Here is a 26010-nt window from a genome sequence, read left to right on the forward strand (position 1 = left end):
TCCATTAAAAATCATTTTATTCAAATTATGTTTTCCAAAAGAGAGGGTTCTGTGCTAGTCGTCTTTGAAAGTTTTCATACCTAAAAAAGAAAAAATATAATATTTTTATAATTAAAAAAACTGAACTAGGATCTTTCATAATCTACAAAATAACTTATCAGAAACAATTTTATGTCATTTCTATAAAGCTAAGAAATAAGCTAATCTAGAAATTTATTATTCTTGCAAAGAGAGAGCAAGCAATGATTAAAGAATAAGAACAGTTATGATTAGCTTTTATCAGAGCCCAAATCATATAGATTTAATAACTATTCATCTTCTGCAAATTCAAGTGCTAGAAAGCACCTAAGGAAAAAAAATAAACAAATCAAGACAAATCCTCTCTCATTTCAAGAACAGATGAGAATAATGTGCTCAAAGTCACATAGCTACATTGTTGACAAAACTCAAACCTAGTATATTCCAGTGCTCTCCATGCCACACCAGGTACCACTTCTCAACAAAAAACTTCCTAAACATACCCCCACTATTCGGATATTAAAAGTGAAAAGAAATACCTACAAAACAAAAACATGGGGAAAAGGGGGAAACAGATTTATTAGTCATTCATACTCAGAATGCAATAAACTACCCTGATGCCCTACACATGAAGACTTTCTAAACAAAGGGGAAAAAGTTTTGATTGATATTTCAAACCTCGTATAGGGTACTTTAAATTCAAAATTCAAATGCAAATGCAAAATACACAAATATATATATATGTGTATATATATATATATATATATATATATATATATATATATATATATATGTGTGTGTGTGTATGTATGTTTTAGGACCTCCCTAAAACATAAGCAATTATATCTTCTTACCTTTACAAATTCATAATGGCCAATATATAACAGAATATTGAGGGTACAGACCATCTTGATCTGAATGCTGCAGTACATACATTATTGGCATACAAAAACATTAATGTATGTTGATGTCCACAAGAGAAAACACTTTTAAAATATTAAAGAACAAATACATTCACAGGCAAACAATATATAGTTACCAAAGCTTTAATATTAGGGATCAAAATGCCTCATACCATTTCAGAACCACATTTGCTGGAATGAACATTTCAGATGGACTCGGTGTCATCTGGGCCTGAGAGACAGCAAATGATGAAGCAAAATTGTAGAAGTTGTCCAACATCTTTTGTGTGAACTGAAAAGTTAATCATTAATAGATTAATGAGTTTTATTAAATATTCTATTCAGCCCTCAAGAATTTAAATTAAAATATTTCTGCATTAACTTGCCTTTAAAAACTGCAAGTTTTAAGACAGTCAAATGCTGAAAATTATGTGTAGTCACAAAATGACACCGGGGCATATGTTATTCATTTTGAAAGAAAAAAGGAAAATTTTTTCCTTCAAAATTTCTTATCTCCACAACTGCATCCAGTTCCCCAAACATTACTCTCCTAAATCAAAAATGTGCTCAAAGTCACATAGCTACATTTATTTCTCATAAAATACTAACTATCTCTAAGAAGTTCTTTTTTTTTTAACAGAAAGAACTTTTTAATAAAGGAGCTACAGGTTACCATTATCATAAAGAAAAGAAAGGTAGCATTATTCTATTTCCCCTGGGTTTTTTTGGTGGGGGGGGGGGGCGGAGGGGCAGATACCAGAGACTGAACTCAGAGGCTCTTAACCACTGAGCCATATCCCCAGCCATTTTTAATATTTTATTTACAGACAGGGTCTCACTGAGTTGCTTAGGGCCTAAGTTGCTGAGGCTCATTTTGAACTCATGATCCTCCTGCCTCCGCCTCCCAAGCTTCTGGGATTAAAGCCATGTACCATTGTGCCCAGCTTCCCCTGTTTTTTTAACTGTCTCCTAAATGGCCAAATCTACTAATATCTCCAAGACTTCTTAGTAAAAGATAGAAGTAAATTCATTCATATTTTCTGAGAATCAAATGGGCTTAAGCACTAAACCTAATAGTAAAGAACTAAAAATAGGGCTGGGGATGTTGCTCAAGCGGTAGCGCGCTTGCCTGGCATGCGTGCCGCCTGGGTTCGATCCTCAGCACCACATACAAACAAAGATGTTGTGTCTGCCGATAACTAAAAAATAAATATTAAAATTCTCTCTCTCTCTCTCTCTCTCTCTTTCTTAAAAAAAAAAAAAGAACTAAAAATAGTACCACTTTCTATTCACTCCAAAATAATCTTCCCTGCATCACTTTCTCAAATACACAAAACCAGCTATGAAAGCTCCTGCTTCTATCTCTTCTCTACACAAGAATTGTCTTACTAGGGCTTTAAAATTTGTTAAATATGAAGGTAATACTAAAGACTCTACTATTAAGATACTTGAATTAATATTAGAGTTCAGTAAGGTCATTAGTGAAAAGGTCACTATCAGGAAAAATATAACAGCACACCACCACACCAGTGACAAAGATTTTAAAATGTAATTTTAAAAGATTCACTTTAGAATATAAACAAAGTCTGTCCAATATCTACAAAATATAGTAAAGCTGGTAAACCTTTGTGGAAAATATGAGACTATAATATAAGGCAGAAAAGAAAACAAAAGGACTTATGTACTATGTTCAATGGAAAGATACACCATATGTCACAGATGGGAAGAGTTAATGTGTAAAGAAAGGTAGCCAATTCTCCCCAAATCAAACCAATCATTCAACAATAATTCCAACAAGGTTTTTCATGGAACTTGACAAGGTGATACTATTTGATGAACTCAAAGCTTTTTGAATTACTACATAGAATACCTAATCTTTTTTTGAGGAGTAGGAGGAAGAACTTGGCCTACCAGATATTAAGACTTACTGGCAAATAATCAAACTGGAATAATAGAAGAGAAAGCCCAGGAAAAAACCTAAACAAACATGACAACATGATATATAAAGGTGCTATTATTATTCACTGGGGGTGGAGGGTGGTGGTGGCTAGGGCTAATTAGTTCTCCATAGGACAAAAAAGTGAACTTAATCCCTTCAATAGATAAACACAATTCAAAAAGTAAAACCTAAAGCTTTAAACTATCAAAAGATATCTTCACATATCAGAATAGGGAAAAAACTCCATAAATCACAAAGGAAATAACTACTAAACTTTTCTACATGAAAATATATCTGTATGCAAAAGATACCATGAGCAATAGTAAAATACAAGTAACATGCTAGGAAAAAATTGCAATGTATGTTCACATAAAATGTATGTACACATAAAAGTCTTATTCCAAAAAACAAAATTAAAAAGTACCAAAAGCAGCTGGATACAGCAATGCACATCTTAATCCCAGCAACTTATCAAATACAAATATGATATTAATATTTTCACCCACTTATCAAATTTTGGAAGTTTGATAAGTATTAGTGAAAATGTATAAACATTAATCAATATGGAAATTTTTTTAAATGGTTCAATCATACAATAGTATACTATACAACAATTAAATTAGATCTATTCCAGGCATCAACATAAACAAACGCTAAAAATAATAAGCAACAGCAAATGGTAGAGTACAATACTCTATAATTTCTATAGTAATAGTGAAAGAAGATAATACTAAATACAACTCTACAACAGGCCCAAAAAACAATCAATCCATACAATAAAAACAAGTAAACAAAAAAGGGGGAACATTCTAAGATGGATGATTCCAAGACAAATTTGAAACTGATATGCTTAAATATATTGAGACACTATATTTAGTACGGTTTGAACTAGGAAACCCTACTAAATATAAAGTGTCTCAATAATATAAAGTGTTCCTAGTTAGAACTAGAAACACAGAAATCTATGCAAAAGAAAAAGAGATATCTGTCAATGTAGAAAAATGAAAAATCAATTGTAATGCATTCCGCTGTCGTATATTTAAAAAAAATAAAATCAATTAAAAAAAAGATTTAAAAAAAAAGAAAAATGAAAAATCATGTAAGAAAACAAATGTAATTATCATACTACACATGGTTTAGTTCTGAAAAATATTTACCTGTCATAATACTGAAAACTTTGAACTTTAACAAAAATCTATACTGGGAAGGTGGGATGAAAATGTGTGTGTGTGTGTGTGTGTGTGTATACGCATGCACACTCATATTTGCATACAGAAGCACAAAAGTGAGGGAAGTAAAATAAACATGTTTCATACTGGTAAGGCAATGGAAAAAAATCTGTAACAAAAAAAAATTAATAACAGATTACCAAGTTTAATCTGACAAATGGAAGTAATAAACACCAGAAGAGATAGATAAAAAAGGAGAGTGTTGAAAGTGATTGCTTCTGAGGAACAGAATAGAAGATATAACAGAGAAAAGCTGTTTTTCATATAAAACTATTGACTTTCCAAACCAAATACATGTGCCACTCTAATAAAAATTTAAATGAAATGAGAGTAAAAGTAATAAACTAGGAACATATTTAAGCACACACTTAAATGGTATTATACAGGTACTAAAATATGGATAACTACGAGGTTAGAAGACTAGGTAGATACCTGGAAGGTTAAAGGAAGAAGAGAAGCAGGGAGTAGGGGCTGCACCTTTAAATGCTTTATTTCTTTTAAAAAAAAAATTAGTAGCAGGTGGGAAAACTGAAAATCCATATGTAGTAGGATGAAATTTAATCCCTATCCCTGCAAAAAAACTCAACTCAAAGTGGATCAAAGACCAAGAAATTCGACCAGAAACTCTGCACACATTAGAAGGAAATGTAGGCCTAACACTCTATCATATTGGCTCAGAAACTTAGTTCCTTAACAAGACTCCTAAAGCACAAGAAGTAAAATCAATAATCAATAAATAGGATGACATCAAACTAAAAAAGCTTCTTCACAGGAAAGGAAATAATCAATAATGTGAAGAGAAAGTCTACAAATGGGAGAAAAACATTGTTACCTGCACCTCAGACAGATCATTAATTTCCAGGATATATAAAAAACTCAAAAAACTTAGCGCCAAAAAAAAAAAAAAAAATCAAATAACCCAATCAATAAATGGGCAAAGGAACTAAACAACACTTCACAGAAGAAATAAAAATGGCCGACAAATATATGAAAAAATGTTCAACATCTCTAGCAGTGAGAGAAATGCAAATTTTAAAGGTGCACTAGATTCCATCTCACTCCAGTCAGAATGGCAATTACCAAGAATACAAGTAACAATAAATTGTGGCAAGGAAGTAGGGGAAAAGGTTCACTCATATATTGCTGGTGGAACTACAAACTGGTACAACCACTATGGAAATTCCTTAAAAAACTTGGAATAGAACCACCATTTGACCCAGTTATCCCACTCCTCAGTTTATACCCAAAGGGTTTAAAATGCAGCCACATCAATGTTTATAGCAGCTCAATACACAATAATAGCTAAGCCAGACAGCCAACCTAGATGAGCTTCAAGAGATGAATGGAAAAGGAAATTATGGTATATATACACAATAGAGTATTATTCAGCCATAATGAAAAATGACTTTATGACATTTGCAAGTAAATGGATGAACCTGGAGACTATCATTCACAAGACCCTGGTTCCATCCCAAGCAACTCCACCAAAAAAAAAAAAGAAAAGAAAAAGATACTCCACTCTTTGCAATTCTCCACTCTCTCCTAAATCTCAGATTTTCCCCTCTAGACATTAAGCTGAAATAAACCAGGCACACTGACAGAACTACTGTATGATCCCACTTATATGTGAAATCGAAAATAACTGAAATTGTGGAAGCAGAGAGTAGAATGATGGTTGTCAGGTGTTGAGTTGTAGAGGAAGGGAAACAGGGATACATTGTTCAAAGGGTATAAAGTTTATGTACAGCACAGAGACTATACTTAATAATGTACTCTATACTTGAAAATTATTAAGTGCTTAGATCTTAAATGTCACCACAAAAAAACTTGGTAAGTATGTGGGCTAATAGACATGTTAACTAGGCAGATTAACCTAGCTGGATTTAATCATTTTACAATGTAAACATACATCAAAACATCAATTATAACCTTAATAAAGTGGGGGAAAGGATGAAATGTGTATTACCTGAGTGAAAGAGTCAACTGATGATACAGCAGCATTGCCTACAGGAGTCTGCTGAGCCATACTGTCCAGTGATTCCACTGAAATTCCTATCTGAGCAACAGTCGGAGTTCGGACAATATTCATGGCTCCAAATGGATGTTGGCTTCCTTCTCCTGAAAGAAATTAATGTGTGCCACATATTCCAAATTTAACTTATATTCAAATTCCTCTGGAAATAATTTGAAAAATCTCTGGTCTGTACAAAGCAAAAAGTTCTCTTATATCCAAGTTTGTCTCTTTTAATATAAATACAAAAGGCTACTTAGTAATAAAGTATAAAAGATAAAAGTTTTGCCCCAGAAAAATATTTCTTTTCTAAAACTTGCCCAAAACTATTACAGCTACACACAATAACAGAATGAGAAAAATGAGGATTAAAGACTCAATTCTGTATAATTATGTAGGAGGTATGCTTTTAAACATCTTTAGAACTAATTTTAGCATTCTGATTATTCTATTACAGAAAGATCTTTAGATTGCCATTAACCACCAATAAACAATATAGCATGTTTTACTAACTGCCATGGATCTACTCATTTAAAAGCTGATGCTGCTATCAAATAGACAATAGTGAAATTTGCAATTTACTCATGAAAAATACTTAATAACTTTTCCCCTTTGTTCAAAACTATATCATTAAGTATACACCTAAGACACCACCTCCAAGTGCCAGCCAATCTCTTTAAGTGATTTTATATTACTATCTTATGTCCTCACATTTCAGCTTCAAGAACTTAAAAACATTTTTTTTATATGGCTGGTATGCAAGCAACTACTCAGTTTTTGTTTATCTGGGAATGTCTCCATTTCTCCTTACATTTTTTTTTTTTTTTTTTTTTTTTTTGGTACTGAGGACTGAATGCAGGGGTGCTCAACCATTGAGCCATATCCCCCAGCCCTTTTTTTATATTTTATTTAGAGACAGGGTCTTTCTGAGTTGCTAAATGCCTCACTAAGTTGCTAAGGCTGGCTTTGAACTCACAATCCTCCTGCCTCAGCCTCCAAAGCCACTGGGATTACAGGTGTGTGCCACCGTGCCCAGCTCTCCTTACATTTCTGATAGTTTTGCCGGACACCGAATTCATGGTTGACAACTCTTTTCCTTTCAAAATTTTGTCATTCTATTACTGTCTAGACTTTATTTATCATCTCAAAACAGCTAAAAGGATCCTTGTATGTGATGAGTTACTTCTTTCAAGGCTTTCAAGATTCTCTCTTTACTATAATGGTTTAATTGTGTCTTTGTGTGATTTTCATCAAAACTCAATACTCATCCAGGCAGTCTACAACTCTGCCCTAGTCTCCACTTCCAGCTGGGCAGAGCCTAAAAGCCAGGCTGAGGTGCAAGCTTTGAATCTTCCTGGTTTTGTATGGAGTATGTATATAGGTCAGGGCATGTATGTGCCCTTCCAGATTCCCAAGCGTGTATCAAAAAATTTCAAAGCCCTTATTCTCCAATGCTTCTCATTCTGGCTTTCATCCCAAGCTTACTCCAACTCCTGTCCCATGCCTCGAGCAGCAGTGATTGATTTATGTCTGTGAATGTTTTTTGGCAAACATCCCAGGGTGGTCACCTTAGCACTGGAAAAATTCCTGCTAGGTAAGTTAAAGGCAAGGCAGAGAACCACCAGATACAAAAAAAAAAAAAAAAAAAAAAAAAAATTGATTACAATTCTTTGTAAATGAGGTCCATTTGCTCCCTGTACCCATACCAAAAATGGAGGCTTATTTTTAAGGTTACCCATAAGTTGAGGACCAGGGTATGGAACCAGGGTAAGTTAAAATGCCAAAAAGCACACTGTTTCGACTGCAAGTTGTTTTACTTAACTTCAGCACCCCTTATTGCTACAAGCTTTTGGTTAATTGCTAGAATTCTGAAAAAGCCAAATCTCACAGATTTTACCAGTTATTCTGTTGATTTTATGGAAGGATTTTGGAGTCCCTTACTCTCCCACTTCTTTGTTTTAAACCTAGAATTATATTAAGTACAGAAAACTCCTATTTATCTATCTAACAGACTCCAATGATCCCAATTAATCAAAGAAGTTCAACACAAACTTCTGTTGCCTTCATTATCACCACGTAGGAAGTGACCCGCTAGGCAGAAAGGTGTGTCATTGTGATTGCATCTTTTATCACACACAAGTAAAAAGGGCCAAGACCCATTATAGAGATGGGATTAAGGAAACATCCTTTTTCTTCCTCTTTAAAGCTTTCTGGCACTAGGACAACTTACGGAGGGAAAAAGACTCAAGGGTCTTCAATGATCTTTACATTTTCAAAGATACCTACTACACTCAATGATCTTTGGTGATCTTTAATCTACATTTTCAAAGATATCCACTATGTGATAAAATTATTCCTTAGTCAATCTTACTCTTAAATGGGCTTGACACAGTAGTTAATACACTCCAAGCAGAAAGGTCCCTATTTACAAATTATGAAGTAAAATACTAGGAAGGAATATTATGAAACAATTTACAGACTTACAGTTAGTATCATCCAACTTACAACTGGATCTTAAATCAGAATAGCCAGAGCAAAGACGATAAATTACATTAAGAATTACTGTCAAAAAATTAAACCTCAGCAACTTGGGAGACTGCAGTAGGAAGATCACAAGTTCAAGGCCAGTTTCAGCAATTTAGCCAGGCCCTAAGCAACTCAGCAAGACCCTGTCTCAAAAATAAAAATAAAAAGGACTACAATATTGCTCAGTAGTTAAGTGTCCCTGGGTTAAATCCCCAGAACCCCGGCACCCCCTCCAAAAAAAAGAGGATAACAACAAAAACAGCAGAGCAAGTAAAACATTCAGCATATTGTTAGAAAACAAAACACACATTATATCAAGTTCTCAACAACATTCTAAGAGTAAATGCAGCAGCTTTCTTCTTTTTTTGTGTTGGCGATTAAACCCAGGGGCACATAATCATTGTGCCATGTCCCGGGCCCTTTTTATTTTTTATTTTGAAACAGGGTCTCACTAAGTTGCTTGGGGACTCATAAAGTTACCAGGACCGGCTATGAACTTGTGATCCTTTTGCTTCAGTGTATCAAGCTGCAGGAATTACAGGCAAGTGCTATCACACCCAGCTGCAGCAGCTAATTTTTAAAGACTGTTTCTCAGGGTATCCCTCCTTCTTGTAAGAGCCTAATGCAAAACATAATGCAAGAGAAGAAATCTTACAGAAAGCTAGTTTTTTAATCTCAGTATACAAAGAAAAGTAGTCATCATCATTTGCTATTTGGGTCTAATGGAACCTTTTAACAAAGAATGGTTAGAAAGGGAGTAGGTGAACAATTCAGTGGTAAAGCAAGGACTCTTGGGTTCAATCCCCAACTGCCCCTCCCCCACAAAAAAATAATGTTCAGAATACATGTTGGAAAAAAACTTTATTTGAATTTTATTAAGTATTTAAATACAGCAAAACTAGATATCCATTTCATTTTTCTTCCTTATTTTTAATTTATATAGGTGAAATGGGCATGTCTTCTAAATACTAGTACTCATTGGCCATCAGAAATGAACATGAAATATCCATCTTATAAATTAGACCTCTAATAAGTTCTAACTTATGGTTACATCTTGTTCATTGTATGGCCTATACATTGTCAAAATGAAATACTTAAAAGACTGAAATTTTAAAAACTGTAATGGCTCATAATTTGTTCAAGTAAGGATGACCAATCTCTGATCATAACTTATAAAATACTCTTATTTTTAGTTTATAAACATTATTTCCTTTCAATCACCTTTGTATATACACCCACTTTTAGCATTTTTCTACTTACAAACCCTATCCAGTCAAATTTAGAGCACAAATATACAAGATGAAAGAATATCAACATACATCTTTTAATACATGTTCAAGATATTGTTAGAAAATACTGCATGATAATTTCTTCTTCTTAAATGCCTAAGTACCCATCTTTTCTTTTGGTCCTTTGTTCAATAATTAATTATTTGAGTAAATTCAGATGAGATCATTCTCTGAAGATTCATAATCTGAAATTTTGTATATATGAATAACTTTACCATCATTAGTCTAGACTACATTTAGCTCTTTGGATTTGTTTTCTAATTTGTTTAATAAATGTAAAATGTATTCTGTCAGTTTTTTCTCTTTGCCATTGTGAATAAAATACAAACAGTATTAACTTCATATTCTATTTAATAAAAGTTAAAACCTGACCATAATGATGGCCTTGTCTCCTTTTACATTTCTTTAATGTTAACATAATCTTTTGACCAATGCAATATGAAATTATAGTTAATGAAATGAATAATAAAGATGCCCAGACCAAATCTGGCCCACAACCAATTTCTGTGTATGACCTGGGAGCTAAGAGTGGTTCTTAAATTTTTAAAGAGTTGTTTAAAGTGGAATCATAAGCCACTGAGATAATTCAGGGGCTGTAAAACCTAAAATGCTTACTATCTGCTCTAAGGCAGTTCCATCATTCTTCCATTTTTATTATTTTAGCCCTTTTCCTTTTAGTATAGTTGAGAATTGATGAGTAATGATGAAATAATTTCCTGGTTGAAACAAAGTACTTCAAGATAAAGAAGAAATAAGATCACTAATATTTCCAAATGCATCTTAGGTTTATAAAATGATCCAGTGGACCTACAGAGTAACTGCAAGATAAAATGAGGTTTTTTCCTATTAAAAAAATATAAATAAATGTTCTCTGTATTCTTTGGAAGAACGCTACAAAAGAATAAAACTCAAGAAATAACAATCCTTCTGATGGTTAAAGTGCTCAAAAGAGGAACTAAAAGTCACTGGCAGAGATAAAGTAACAGCAAAGAAATGAAGGCTGAAGACAAGTTATGGCAAAGGAAGGTAATTTAATAAACAGTAGCATTTCAATGAGATTGACATATGCTATAAGTAATATAAAATATCTTAATTATGTCTGCTTAACAGTGTACTGAATGTAAAAATCTAGAAATCATATATTTCTAAAATCTCTTGGCTTCATTTTTATTGACAGCTTGACAGGACTGAAATTCATTTTTCACTAATGCATATTCTAAGCACTGTGTCACTCTCAAAACTTTGTTACCAATAAATATCTCAGTCAGATAAAAAAAATGGTTAAAAAATGGATTAAAAAAATTTGTCCATTTTGGATGTCTGAAGTGTTATTAAAGGAGCATCCACCACTGTATCATACAGAGCACAAAGTCAAAGCCATAAACAATCCTTATTTTCACGGAGCTTACACTCTAACAAGAAGGAGTAAAAGTCACTTAATTGTTCTGAACTGGTTTTGTTATCTGGATGATTTCTAAGAGCACTGACATATATGATTTTATATAAACATAAAAAGAACCACTTATTATCAGGGTTGGGGTTGTAGCTCAGTGGTAGAGTACTTGCCTAGCACATGAAGGCACTGGGTTCAATGCTTAGCACAACATAAAATAAATTAAAAAACAAAGGTATTATGTCCATCTACAACTAAAAATATTTTTTAAAAAAACACCTATTAAACGTCAACTGTGTGCCAAGCACTATTTTTCATTCTGCATACATAAATACTTTTATTAACTACATTTTACTGAATTTTCCTTTAAGGTTAAAGATCTTGGTCAAGTACACACCCCTAACTGGGTGTGGTGGTACACACTTAATAGTACCAGCTACTCTGGGAGGCTAAGGCAGAAGGATCAATTGAGCTAGGAATTTAAGACCAACCTGCAAACAAAGGAAAACACCATCTCAAAAAGAAAAAAAAAAGAGTATACCACCAATAATGAGTATCTCCAAGGTTCAAAACAGATTTGTCAAACTCCAGAGTCAAAACTTATTCCAGTTCAGTTCATCATTCTTTTTATATTAAATTCTAAAGTCTGAATTTTTATTCATTACTTACTTTACAATGAAGCCAGTCAAGAAATGTCACAAAGTAAGAGGTTCCGAACCACTCTGACTCACTAATTCCACTTCATATAAATACACTAAAACATTTTGGAGCTTTTGTTGTCTTTTCTAATCCCCTTGACAACCTCAACTCTATTTTAAAACAAAAACTGAATTAGCTTAACTGTTTCTTTCTAGTAACTGAGCTGAAGAAGTGAAAGACCATAAATGCCTAATGTAGAGAAAGCTAAAAGCAATGACATTAAAATATGGCATCAAGACCAAAAACAGAAGAATCATGAAGAAGAAATTCAGACAATGACTTATAACTTTAATTTTAACATTTGCAAAAAAAAAAAAAAAAAAAATCTTCTTTTTAATGTCACTGTTACAGAAAACAAAGCTAAGCAATTATGCCAGATCAAAGATTAAGGTGTAACAAGAGCAACTGCATGTTCCTGACTGGATCCTAGATGGAAGTGCAGGGTAGAGGGATTTACTAAAAGATATTATTGGGACAACTGGCAAGCCTTTAAAGTGAACTGTATATTAGATAACAGTAGTATAATTCACATTAAATTTGCTGAATATAATCACTATACTATGCTTATATAAGAAAGAGAACACTGTTGATCTAGGAAATATCTACAAATGTACTTAGAAAAAGGGAAATGATGTCGATGACATATTTGCCAAAGTTTCAGAAGAAAAAATACATAAATACAAAGATAAATAAAATATAGCAAAAACGTATGTGAAGAAAGTATAAAAAATTCTTTGTGCAATACTTAAAATTCTCCTCTAATTTAAAATTTTTCAAAATAAAGTTTTCTTTAATCCCCAATGCAAAAAAAAAAGACCAAAATTGATATTTTTAAATTTTGATTCCAAATTAACAGTACCTCACAATAGGGATGTAACCAAAATAAAATAAGGTAAAACCCACTATATGGTGCCCAATTTACTCTAAAGGCCTAAAACATAAAACATTAGCCTTTTCTCATAATAAGAATATTCTACAAAACTCTACTTCAGTACTCATTCATATAAACACATATAATTCTCTCTTTCTTATACCACAGGTGAATTGAGAAACTATTTCTTCTTATTCTGCTAAGTATAATTACATATTAAAGTGCTACAGACATAATAAAATATATTTGTAAAGCTCTACATAAGTGTTTTTATATCTGACCTAATGTCCTACTCCCCCACCTGCTCTTCCAATCTTGGACTCTTCTGTTTCCCATTCTCCATATAATTCTCCATGTAGATGTCACTGGAATTCTCCCTGACTGAGGCATTGAGCCATATCCTCCTTGTCTCTTGAAACACTTTACAAATAGTTAACCTACAGAGAAAAGGAAGGTTTTAAGTTGAACTTTGTGTGTATGATGTATGTGCATGGGGCTTAAATAAACTCTTCAAATAGTATATGAACTCAACAATTATTTATCTTTGACAAACAAATGCATATAAATATGCATAAAGATACATAATATAAGTATTTTCAGTTACTTGTTTTTGGTAAGAGAAACTATTTTCTCCTTTCAAATTCAGATCAAAGTTTTAAACCACAATTTAACAGATACTGTACTCGTGTTCCTGATATATCATGAACCAAAACTTCTTAAAGTTAACATTACATGGCATTTTCTTATTCTTAAATGTTACAGCTTTTAACAGATGTATAAGTTATAATAACCAGAAATCAGTAGATCCTGTATCTGAGTGCTGAAAACAATGTTAAGCTTTCTTCAGATTTTTATAATTTAATGTTACTAAGGCTAGATAATAATTTAATGTTACTAAGGCTAGATACCACTTTCAGTATACAGGTAAGACATTTTAAGGAAAAACTTCAAAAAGCACTGGAAAATCTCAGTATAAAACTAGACAAAAATATTTATGTATATGCAGAAAATGAATTTCTAATTCTAATTAAGGGTACCTTTTACATAAGTTGAGATATGCAGGCTATCACCAGGCATATTTCATTGAGAAAATTAAAGATGTATCTATTGAGTAAATTCTCGGGACAACCTGCACATGTTTACATGTTTCTGTGGACCTAATGAAATCAAAACAAAAGTGAAGCCGGTACAATGGCACACACCTGTAACACCAGAGGCTTGGGAAGCTGAGGCAAAAGGATTACAATTCAAAGCTAGCCTCAGAAACCTAGCAAGGCCCTATGCAACTTGGCAAGACCCTGTCTCAAAATAAAATATAAGAATTTTTGTCATTATATTCAGAATTTCACTACATGAACCAATAAGCAAGGAAAACTGAAGGTAAGACCCTATAAAAATAACCAAATTCAGTTTCATTGTTGAAAATATAGATTACTTTTTATAGATTATTTATTTATATTATTTATTATTCTATTATTATTATTATTACTATTATTATTACTATTATTACATTACTTCTGTAACTTAACTCATGGAACACTGTAAAAAGTTAACAATGAATATTATAATCTTTAGAGGAACATTTAAAAAAACTAAGGCAGTCAAGTGTGGTGGCATCACCTATAAGCCTAGCAGCTCAGGAAGCTGAGGCAGGAGGATCACAAGTTCGAGGCCAGCCTCAGCAACTCAGCAAGGACCTAAGCAACTTAGCAAGACCCTATTTCAAAATTTAAAAAAAAAAAAAAAATAGAAAAAGGGCTGGGGATGTGGCTCAGTGGTTAAGTGCTCCTGTATTCAATCCCTGGCGCAGCGCGCATGTGCCTTTACACACACACACACACACACACACACACACACAATACTAACACAAAGGAATACAGCTAAAAATCAGAAGCTATATAGAATAAAAAATACACAATCCTAAAAAAAAGAAAAAGCACACAATCCAAATGAATGCCCAAAAAAGGGGAAGAGGAAAAAAGAAATAAAATAAACAGCAAAATAAAAATGTTAACCAAAGCTGGGTTTGGTTTACAGCTGAATGTGGAATACGTGCCCAGCATGTGTAAGGCCCTGGGTTCAATCTCCAGTATTGGGTGGGGGTGATGGACTAAATACCTCTTTTGAAAAATGGGGGTTAAGAATTGGTTCAATCACAATTGCCTGAAGCTATTTCAGCAAGATTCTTCTCTACCCTGATGTGCTAGTTAGCTAGGTTTATTCAAAATACTCAAACCCCCAGGCTTGAAAGGGTACCTCAAAAGTTGAGGAATCTATTACAAGTTCATCTAATTTTGTTATTTTAAAAATACCATTTCCTAGTAAGAATACTTTAATTTTTATATATAAATTAAGAATTCTCATACTTTCAATATTCAAAAGGCTCTTTTCAGAACAACTTATTGGTTAAAAAAAAATTTTTTTTTTAACCCAGGCAGGAGGATCACAAAAAAAAATTTTTTTTAACCACTCTAAGATTTCATCTCACTCTAGTCAGAATGGCAGCTATTATGAAGTCAAACAACAATAAGTGTTGGCGAGGACGTGGGGGAAAAGGTACACTCATACACTGCTGGTGGGATTGCAAATTGGTGCAGCCAATATGGAAAGCAGTATGGAGATTCCTTGAAAAACTTGGAAGGGAACCACCATTTGACCCAGCTATCCCACTCCTCGGTCTATACCCAAAGGACTACAGGGACATAGCCACATCAATGTTTATAGCAGCACAATTCACAATAGCTAAACTGTGGAACAAACCTAGATGCCCCTCAGTAGATGAATGGATTAAAAAAATGTGGCATATATACACAATGGAATATTACTCAGCAATAAAAGAATAAAATCATGGTATTTGCAGGTAAATGGATGGAGTTAGAGAAGATAATGCTAAGTGAAAAAAAAATTTCTTTAACAGCATTTTACCATTTAACGTAAATGTCTCTAATTTATGCTGATTTAATATTCTCTATAAAACATTGTGCTTTAGCATGATAAATATTGCTTGAAAATTTTTTTTCATTAAGAAACAGTGGCACACACCTCTAAAAACTGCAACTAAGGAGGATGAGGCAAGAGAATCTCAAGCTCCAGGATGGCCTCAGCAACTCAGCAATACCTTGAAAAACTTACCAAGACCTGTCTCAAAAAGGATTGGGGATGGATGGACATCATTACCCTAGGTACATCTATGATTGCATGAATGGTGCGACTCTACATCGTGTACAACCAGGGAAATGAAAAGTTGTGCTCCATTTGTGTACAATGAATCAAAATGTATTCTGCCATCATGTATAACTAATTAGAATTTAAAAAAGGACAAAGGAAGGGGGGGACTGGGGTTGTAGCTCCGTGGTAGAGCGCCTCCCATTTGTGAGGCACTGGACTTGATCCTTAGCACCACATAGTAAATAAACAAACAAACAAACAAACAAACAAACAAAGTTAAAAAAAAAGATTGGGGATGTGGGTCAGTAGTAAAGCACTCCTAGGTTCAAGTCCCAGTGTCAAAAAAAAAAAGTTATTTTCATAGATTAAACTATCAATTGCCATTTTCTAATGGAAATGATTCTTTAAAATAAAATGAAACTATTTTTTTAAAATCAGAATAAAAGAACTTGTCAGAAGCTTTGGGTTTAATCCCCAGGACCATAAAATAAATAAATAAATATTATTATCATGTAAACCCATTTTCTCATAATGGATCAAGGATCAAGAATTACTCTGAGATTGGGTTTTAAACTGTGTTATGTAACTACACACACACACACATACACACACATACACACACAAATCTCTCTATGATATTATTCCTAAAATTTCAGTAATATTAATTAGGTTAATTTTATTTATTTATTTATTTACTTATTCACTTATTGGTACCAGGGACTGAACCCAGGGGTGCTTAACCACTGAAACACATCCCCATCCCTTTTTATTTTTATTTTTGAAACAGGGTCTCCCAATGTCACTTAGGGCCTGACTAAATTGCTGAGGCTGGCTTTGAACTTGTGATCCTCCTGCCTTAGCTTCCTGAGTTGCTGGGATTACAGACATGTGCCACCATGCCTGGCAGGATTAATTTATTTTTTACTGCAAAATTTTCTCCAGATTGAATGAGATAACACAATAAGGAAATGTTAGGATTCATATGACCCTAGAGTGCCTCTCCAACCTCCTAAGGGAAACAAGAGAAAGGCAGCCAAAGGCAATGCAAAAAAATGGCAATGAAAAAGCATCTCCTGCAGGGAATGTTGATCACAAATGAAAAAGGAATGTTGTGGCCCCCTTCCAAACTCAAAATGTTGGCAAAGCTGTGGGAAAGAGGAGAGAAAATAGGTTTGGACAGTTAAATGAATAACTTAGTAAGTATGTCTCTAAAAACAATCATATGCCCTGGTCTACTAGCCAGTGACTAAGATTCCAATATTCAACTTAATCAATGCATATGATTAAATAAACCATTAAAATTCTCTACTTTCAATTGTTATATAAACAAAACCTATCACTTTATATTTAAGGCACTATAATCAGGTCCCAAAGGCTTGCCAAACCAAACAGTCTCTCTCTCTTTCCTAATTAGTTGCTCCTTCTTCTGTACTGCTTATTACTATAATATATACCAGTATCCATGCAATATTTCTACCATTTCCTAACTGGTATTTTATTATTAAAAAAATTAGAAAAGTATCTATTTCTATTTCTTTCTTTCCTTTTTAAATCAATACATAAATATTCATAAATATTATACGTCACTTTTTTAAAAAGAAGTTCGGGAGCACTCAAGTGAGCATCAAATGAAATTTTCAATGATGAATGCACAAAAAATTATTCATGACTTTCTTTTAAACAAACAATCTAGACTCACTGTATATACATTTGGCAAGGGGAGAAAAAGAATTTCAATAGATATCTTGCACTAAATATAAAATTCAATTCAAACTGAATCCCAGATATAAAAGCAAAATCTACAATAAAATTTCCTCAAAGATTTCCTAAGTCACAATAGGAAGAGCACAATCCAGAAAATAACAAATTAAAAACTTGGACTATCTCAAAATTTAAAAATTTCTGTTCTATAAAAGACACCATAAGGAGAAAAGACCAACCAATGACTGGGAAAAAAATATTTTCAAAATCACATATCTGATAAAGAACTTATATCAAGAACTTTATACACACACACACACACACACACACACACACATAATCTCAAAACTCAAAAACACCCAATTTTTAAAAAGAGGTAAAAAATTTGAACAGACATTCATCAAGAAAGATATATAGACAGCAAAAAGAACACATAAAAATAGTCACTATCATTAGAGATTAAAACCACAATCAGTAAAATAACACTAGAACAGCTTAAGCTGTAACAACAATGTAGAGGAACAGGCAGTTTTATACACTGCTAGGTAAAACATAAAACAGAACAATTATACTGAAAAATAGTTTGATAGTTTCCTAAAAAGCAAAATATCCAAGTACTATATGATCTAGCCACTGTTCAGTAAAAGGACATATTTCCATGCAAAGATCTGTATACAAACATTCAAAGTGGCTTATTTTTATGAGCCCAAATCTAGAAATAATCCAAATGCTTATTAACAGGTGAGTGAATAAACAAATATATCAATATACATACAATGGCAGACTACTAGCAATAAAGAAGAATGAGCTATTGATACACCTTGCAACATAAGACAATCTGAAAATAATTATAACGAATAAAAGAAGTCAGGTAAAAAAAAAGTATATACTGTATAATTTCATTTATATAAAACTATAGAAAATACAAACTATTTTATAATGACAGAAAATAGGTCAGGAGTTGCCTACAGCAGGTAATAAGTTCATTATCTTGACTGTGATGATAGTTTCACGGGCGTTATGATATGTCAAAAGTTATCAAACTATATACGTTAAATATGTAAAATTTATTGTATATCAACTAATCTCAATAAACCTATTAAAATCTGTTAACAAGGCAAACTTTCTTTGTTCTTTGGAAGATCTCTTATGAAAGATTAAAAGCCATGAGACATTAGTCTCTGCTGAAAAAGAAAACTAAAGCCAGGAATGGTGGCTCATGGCTATAATCCCAGCAATTTGTGAGGCTGACGTAAGAGCATAGCAAGTTCAAAGCCAGTCTAAAAAAAAAAAAAAAAAAAAAAAAAAAGCAAGACCCTAAGTAATTTAGTGAGACCCTGTCTCAAAATTTAAAAAATAAAAAGGGCTGGAGATGTGACTCAGTGGTTAAGTGCTCCTGAGTTCAACCTCCAATACAAAAAAAAAAAAAAAAACTGAGAAATTTAAACTTATGGTTTCATAGATTCTGATGTTATATCAATACTTAGAATATATCAGATATAAATCAAATGCACACACACATCCATGATTTCACAATTCTTTTAAAAGTAACTTAATTACTTTTTTTTTTTTTCCTGTGATGCTAGGGATTGAATCCAGGACCTTGTGCATCTGAGGCAAGCACTTTACCAACTGGGCTATATCCCCAGCCTAACTTAATTACCTTTGAAGATGCCAGAGAATATTCCTTATGCCATAAAAAAATCAACTCATTTTTTGGCCATTCATATGTAAAGAGAAAAACATCAAGCATTTATTCTGTTTTTCTTATAAGGATTCTACCTCTGAAATTCAGGTAGATAGAGAGTAGCATATCACATTTCTCTTTACAGTTAATAAACAAAATGGCAAAATAGAATATCATCATTCTATCCAGGCATGGTGACACATTCTTTTAAACCCAGAAACTCAGGAGGCTAAGGCTCACAAGGAGGTTCACAAGTTCAAAGCCAGCCTCAGCAACTTAGGGAGACCCTGTCTCAAATTAAAAAGAAAAAAAGGAGGAAGGTGCTGGGGATGTGGCTCAATTAAGTGCCCCTGGGTTCAGGGTGGAGGGGATAGAATCATCATTCTGAATCTCTATTGAGTTAGTCAATTTAGATACTGTATATGAATGTCTACTAATTACACACACATAAAGAGAGCTAACCACATGCGATGAAAGAACATGTAACCACCAATAATAATTCTGTCAAAAAACGTTAAAAATCAATTCAAATGAAATATGGTAAAACCTCTAAATCCAACTAGTTTACTGGAAACAAAGACAAAAGAACACATTAAACCTTTAATTTTCATAAAAGATTTTTGAGACTTTTAACAATCAAATGAACTATGAGGATCTTTTGTGGATGTTAATTGAAATTATTTTAAAACTTTATATACTCATAAAACTTTTGAGACCATTGGAAATCTGAACACTGATCACGTATATTTAATTTGATATTAAAGAATTATTGTTTAATAGTAACTGTAATACCAATGTATTACAGTTTTTTTAAGACTTTAATCTCTTAAATACACATAATTTATTTATAGGTTGCATGCTGTGATTTAAGAATCTGCTTCCAAACAATATGAAATAACATTATCCATGAGTTGGTCATTTCTGAAGCCAAGTGATGGATATAATATTCTGTTTGATCTGATTCTGCATATGCTTGAATTTTCTACAATGAAGTTTTTTAAACTTCTCAGTTAAATTTACTTTGTAACTACTTTCTGTACCAATTTTAATTTCTTTATTGATACTATGTCTCTTCAGGACTTCAATTTATTCTTGAGTCTTTTTTTTTTTTTTGGTAATTTCAAGTTTTTACATTATAGCATTCAAACAGGTCTGTGACCTAAGCATATAAAAAATTGCTGACCCATGTAATTTCAAATCAGTTCGTGTAACACACAACTTTTCATAATTCATACCAATTTTTCCCAGGCAGACTCTACCTTGTACCATTATGAGCACACTGTGCTTTCCAACTTTTGTCTTATGCTGATTATTACCCACAGCTAGAAAACAATGCCCAATAAATCTCTCACAGGTCTGAAAAATTCCTACTTGTTTAAAAGCTCCAGTATCACTTCCTCCAAGAAACCTGCCCAAACCTATTTGAGTTAACTGCACACTTCCTTCTCTATTCTTCCTCAGCACTATTAGTTTTCATTCTTCTAATTACTGGACTATAGAAATGTCTTCTATAAGAATATATTTCAGGCAAAAACATAATCACTATATTTTAATTCCTACAGTAGATACTCAAAGGTTTTAAATATATAAACCTGTTATCTACACGTTCCCTAAATATAGTTTTTCCTTGGACTCCACTGACACTGTGTACAAAAGGTTATACTTATATTTTAAGAGTTTTCAAATATGTTCATCCAGACTTAAGGGAACCCAAGATTCAATAGAAGTGATAGCTAATCTAGTTCCAGTCTCAAATTTCTTCACAAAATACCTCAAAGTGTAAAAGTGAGGATTACTTCCTTGCAATATCAAAAGAACCAAAATAAGAACAATTTGGAAATCAAATCTAAGAGTTCAAAAATCTTAATGGAAGAAAAGAGACACTCCCATTCTATTTCCTATAATCTTAGTTTATTACAAATCATAAGACCCCTCTCCTTAATAAAACACCCACACAGAAAAATCCAAAAAGAGTTACTTTCAGTAGTTCTCTCAAGGGGCAGAGAATAGGAGTAAGGACCAAGAAAGGCTTTTAGTTATTTCAAATGTTTCTGTATCATCTGCTTTAAAAAAAAAAAAAAAAAAAAAAAAAAGGTACATATTACTAGCAACCAAAAGAAAAAAAAAGTAACAGTTTAAAAAGCTATCATCTTATATTAGAATAGTTAAGAAAAAGTTTAATTACAGAACTATTTTAATATTATTCTTACCAGATTTAAGACCTGAAATTTTGAAGATGGCACTTGGTTTACCATTCGTGACAAATCCTAGGAGTTGCCATACTGGCATTCCATTTGAATCAGGATAGGAAAAGTAGACAGATCCTCCCATTCCCTCAGGAAATGGAATCGTTCCAAGCATAAAAACCACAACATGGTTGATATTTTCATAATCAGGCAAGTCAAAAACAAATTTATCCTCTGCCACTTGCTGTGCAGCTGTCTGTACCTAGAAAATAAGAAACTCCTCTTAGTTCAATGTTTGATGAGTTTCTGTGATACTTATGCTATTGCTATAAATTATGACATCAGCATAGTCAATTATCATGATTATATGAAGTGTGTTTGACTAATCTGGTACTCTTAATTATGAAACTACCAAATATGCCAAAAAGTGTTAACTTTATTATATAATAGAATCCAAAAATACATATTTAGCCTTAATATGTATGTAATCTTTTCAAAATACAACTATATTCTTTCAGAAGTTCCCTGAAAGGATTTTAATAACTACAACTTCACAATGTTGTAAAAATGAAAGGTTCTTCAAATAACATTATCAAGCTCATATCACCCAACTTGAAAGTACAGAACTTCAAATCATTAAAGTGGTTAAGCAATCCAGAAGTAGCAATTATTTGAAGATTCTGTATTTGCAAACTCAGATATAACCCAAAAATCAATGCTTACTATTACTTCTGCAGTCATTCATGGACACTGTCATCGGTAAAACAAAAATTTGAGTTGCCTGACTTACATACTCCCAGCTGAGGTAAAACTAGGCTATGCAGTACCACATTTCAGCCTGCATAGTGTAAACAAATATTTTTCATAGTCTATTTGGTGCCATGTTTGTTTGCATTTTTGTACTTTTTGTCAGTGATTTTGCTATTTAAAATGGCCAAGATTTATAAAGTGCTGGTTAGTGTTTCTACCTATAACAGAACTATGAAATATCTTACAGAGAAAACCCATGTGTTTGTTAGATTAAGTTTTGTTCAGGTATGAGTTATGCTGTTAGACCACGATTGAATATTAATGAATCAACCATGCATATTAAATGTTTTTTTGATGTTTATAAAAAGAAACAAAAAAAATTGTGATAGTTGACAACAAAGGCTGAAACTAGAGGCTCTCAGGAATGTACCCCTATAGTTCCACTAGGAGCAATAGTCCAGTATTTTTTCATTTCAATGGTCATGCAGACTTGTATACAAAATAAAAAAATTCTTCCTTAAATTCAGTATGTGGGAACTTATAAAAGTTTTCTCTTCAGTCAATTCATAATCTAATTGTTTTAGAACTGAACATTAATTTATAAACTAATATATTAAAATTTGAGAAATCTATTCATATTTCACTACATAATCATTGCCACTGCATTTATATTCACAATTCAGTGAATCCTAATCTTGCACCAAAGACAGTTTAGTAATAAATGATTTTTAAGTAATACCTGCACAAATTTAAAAAGGAAAATGCTTCACATAGTGGTCACAACCCTACATTTTGAAAAAAAAAAAAAAAAAGCTGGCATAAGATCTGCAATGATTATCCAGTGAAATACAGCACTGTCAGAGAAAAAAAAAATGTTATACTTTTAGAATAAAAGTACTGATAATGATATTTTATATCCATTAGCAAAGAGAAACATTAATTTTGAGAGCACTCAAGATAGACAGGCTGTCAATAATTTAAATACAGTTTGTCTGGTTTTTGCTTGACAATTATTATATACCAAAACACCAAATCTGAATTAGTACTATTACCTCTGAAGACTAAATGGTCAATTATTATTTAACTATATACAATTTATTTTCTGTTAACAGTATTTGCTAATTGTTACCAAAATACTTCCCCCTCTGTAGTATCCTATCTAATAACAAAAAAAGAATCAAAAATATATTGCTATATAATTCCATCTATTAGTTACAAAGTAATATAAATTGCTCTAAAATTAAATTCCCAAGATGTCAAAGCTGTGTTTCTTTAAATTTTTTTTTAGCTATAGATGGATACAATAACTTTATTTCATTTGTTATTTTTTATGTGGTGTTGAAGATAAAACCCAGTGCCTCATACCTGAGGAAAGCATTCTACCACTGAGCCACAACCCCAGCCCCCACCTCCCCTGCAAAGCTGTGTTTTTAAACTCAAATTCTGATTCACTCTTCTGAAATTTTCTGACTCAATTTAAATTCTCCACTTTAAACATAAAGAAAGAAACAAAGGAAGAACAAAAATATAAACCAAACTGCCAGCATGAGTATTAAATTCAGTTTCACCGATGTATAGCATGCATATAATATTAGGGAGATGGAAAACTGTGGTTTTAGTCTTGAATAACTATCAGGAAAAATAAATACTTTTTAAGTGTCAACCCTGTACAAGACACCAGACATTCTAGAAATTTGCACTGACACTCTAAATCATTGACTTTAAGAAAAGTTACCTCTCTTCCAAGAAAAAACATTCAAGGAATGAAAATTAGGTTCATAACTTGAGATGAGTGGTTTCCTTTTTCTGGTAATAGAATTATAAAGGTAAGTTTTGGGATGTTGCAAGGTCTGTATGCCCTTCATTTTATTTATATATTTTAATACATATATTTAGAATATATAGTCTACATATATATTCTATTATATATTATATAATTACATTCAATATAATATAGAATTTAAAAGCCAAACATCCACTCCCAAACACCCCTCTCCCACCAAAAAAAAATCTTGTCTTGACCAGGAGTGGTAGTGCATGTCTGTCATCCCAGGAACTCCTGGAAGATCAGGCAGGAGGATGGCAAGTTCCAGTTTGTTCTCAGCAACTTAGCAAGACCCTAAACAAAAACCAAAAAGGACTGGGGATGTAGCTCAGAGGTAAAACACCCCTGGATTCAATCCCCAGTACCCATCCACCTCCCCACCCTACCCCCCAAAAAAGCCCCCAGTGGTTGTGAAGAAATCCCTACTGAATATCCACAATAGAGATTAGGTATTGGGTAAATAGACACAGATATCACTATAATTAATTTCCTTCCAAATTAGTTGACAACATGATACGTGGGATTCCATATAGCTCTTTTATTCTTTAAAAACACATTTTAAATGTCATTCATTAATGAAATTCACTCATCTGAGTGCCACACTCCTCCCAAACTGAACCAATTCCCCTATCAAGAGCAGGGTAAAACCAAAATTATCTCACCAGGATGACCAACTACCACCATCCCACAGGGACCTCCAAGTCATTGGAGGGGCAAACTTTCTGAGGCCAGTAGTCTTCGTAGTTTCTTAGAATAACGCATAGAATACAAATGTAACACCAAGAGTTAAAAATCAAAGGGGCTGCAATATTTAACAAGGCAGGGAAGGGGGGGGGGGCAGAAAGAAAAAAAGAAAAAGAACTCTAAGTAAAATGTGTCAGTCTGAAAAGGATATATGGATGGTTTCTACAGAAGCAAACAAAATTCACTCTCCAAATTATTCTTAAACAATTCTAGACGCCGATCTCATTAAATTATGTGATCTGGCAAAGCAGTTTTCTTCTGACTAATAAAGGAAACATTTTGTTCGCATCTTTCTCTGATTCTAAGATATGGCTCACACATAAATTTCAGGCGTTTTTATCAGCCAATTTCCAATAAACACATTTTTACTAGGGACCTTCCTAAGAGACCTAACAACTATACAATGCCTTAATCTCTGACAGTCCGGTGAGAAGCTGGATTAAAATCTCAAATTTATGAGTTTAGGCAAGCATTTATACTGCCAACAGAGCTTAAGTTTCTCAACTGCAAAACGGGAGCAATGACCATTTTACGGATTATGAAGGTTAAATCTGAAATACCAAATAAACGTTACGCAAAAAGAAACTGACAAAAAGGATGCATAGCACTAGGCCCAATACTTGGTACAAATTGCACCCTCAATAAATGACAGCTAATATTGTGACTGATGTACAAGTAAACCTGAACAGAGAGCACCCCAGAGTCCCAATCCCCAACCCACACATCCAGCCAAAAATTTTATAGAGGTGGTTTCACAGCGTCTCCAGCACCGAGGTCCCACCCTACTCCGACAGGTTCGCTTTCTGCATCCAGACCCCTTCCTGATACCACCCGGCCCCATCCTCACCAGCCTCCCCGCCACCAAGCAGCCAAACATGGCGGCGGCTCCGCTCAGCCAGCAGGGACCCGAAGCTGGCGACTAGCAGTCCTGTGGCTAGCGCCCTAGAGGAGCCCAAGAACCTTCCAGACTTTACGGAAGGGAACTTGTCCCTCCACTACATAGCTGCAGGACCAGCGGCAAGAACGCCTTCTGTCCCCACGACCTTTGACCCTGCTTCCCAGCGCGAAAAGC

General features: G+C 33.2%; 1 protein-coding gene across 3 annotated transcripts; it reads right to left on the minus strand.

The window, feature by feature from the left end:
* On the minus strand, positions 1-26010 carry HIKESHI (heat shock protein nuclear import factor hikeshi). 3 transcript variants are annotated; one of them, XM_081267655.1, is made up of 7 exons: positions 25786-26010; positions 24392-24488; positions 24105-24175; positions 21644-21881; positions 6055-6206; positions 1094-1212; positions 1-80 (listed from the first exon to the last, which is right to left on the minus strand). In XM_081267655.1, exons 3-7 carry the CDS (start codon positions 24123-24125, stop codon positions 26-28), a joined length of 585 nt encoding a protein of 194 aa, XP_081123781.1. In that variant the 5' UTR covers positions 24126-24175; positions 24392-24488; positions 25786-26010; the 3' UTR covers positions 1-25. The 3 variants fall into 3 exon arrangements, with proteins under 3 accessions (XP_081123781.1, XP_081123782.1, XP_081123780.1); XM_081267656.1 differs by lacking the exon at positions 24105-24175; XM_081267654.1 differs by lacking the exons at positions 24105-24175; positions 24392-24488.

The sequence above is a fragment of the Spermophilus citellus genome, assembly GCF_964194105.1.
Source record: "Spermophilus citellus genome assembly, chromosome: 2".
In the NCBI taxonomy this organism is placed as follows: Eukaryota; Metazoa; Chordata; class Mammalia; order Rodentia; family Sciuridae; genus Spermophilus; species Spermophilus citellus.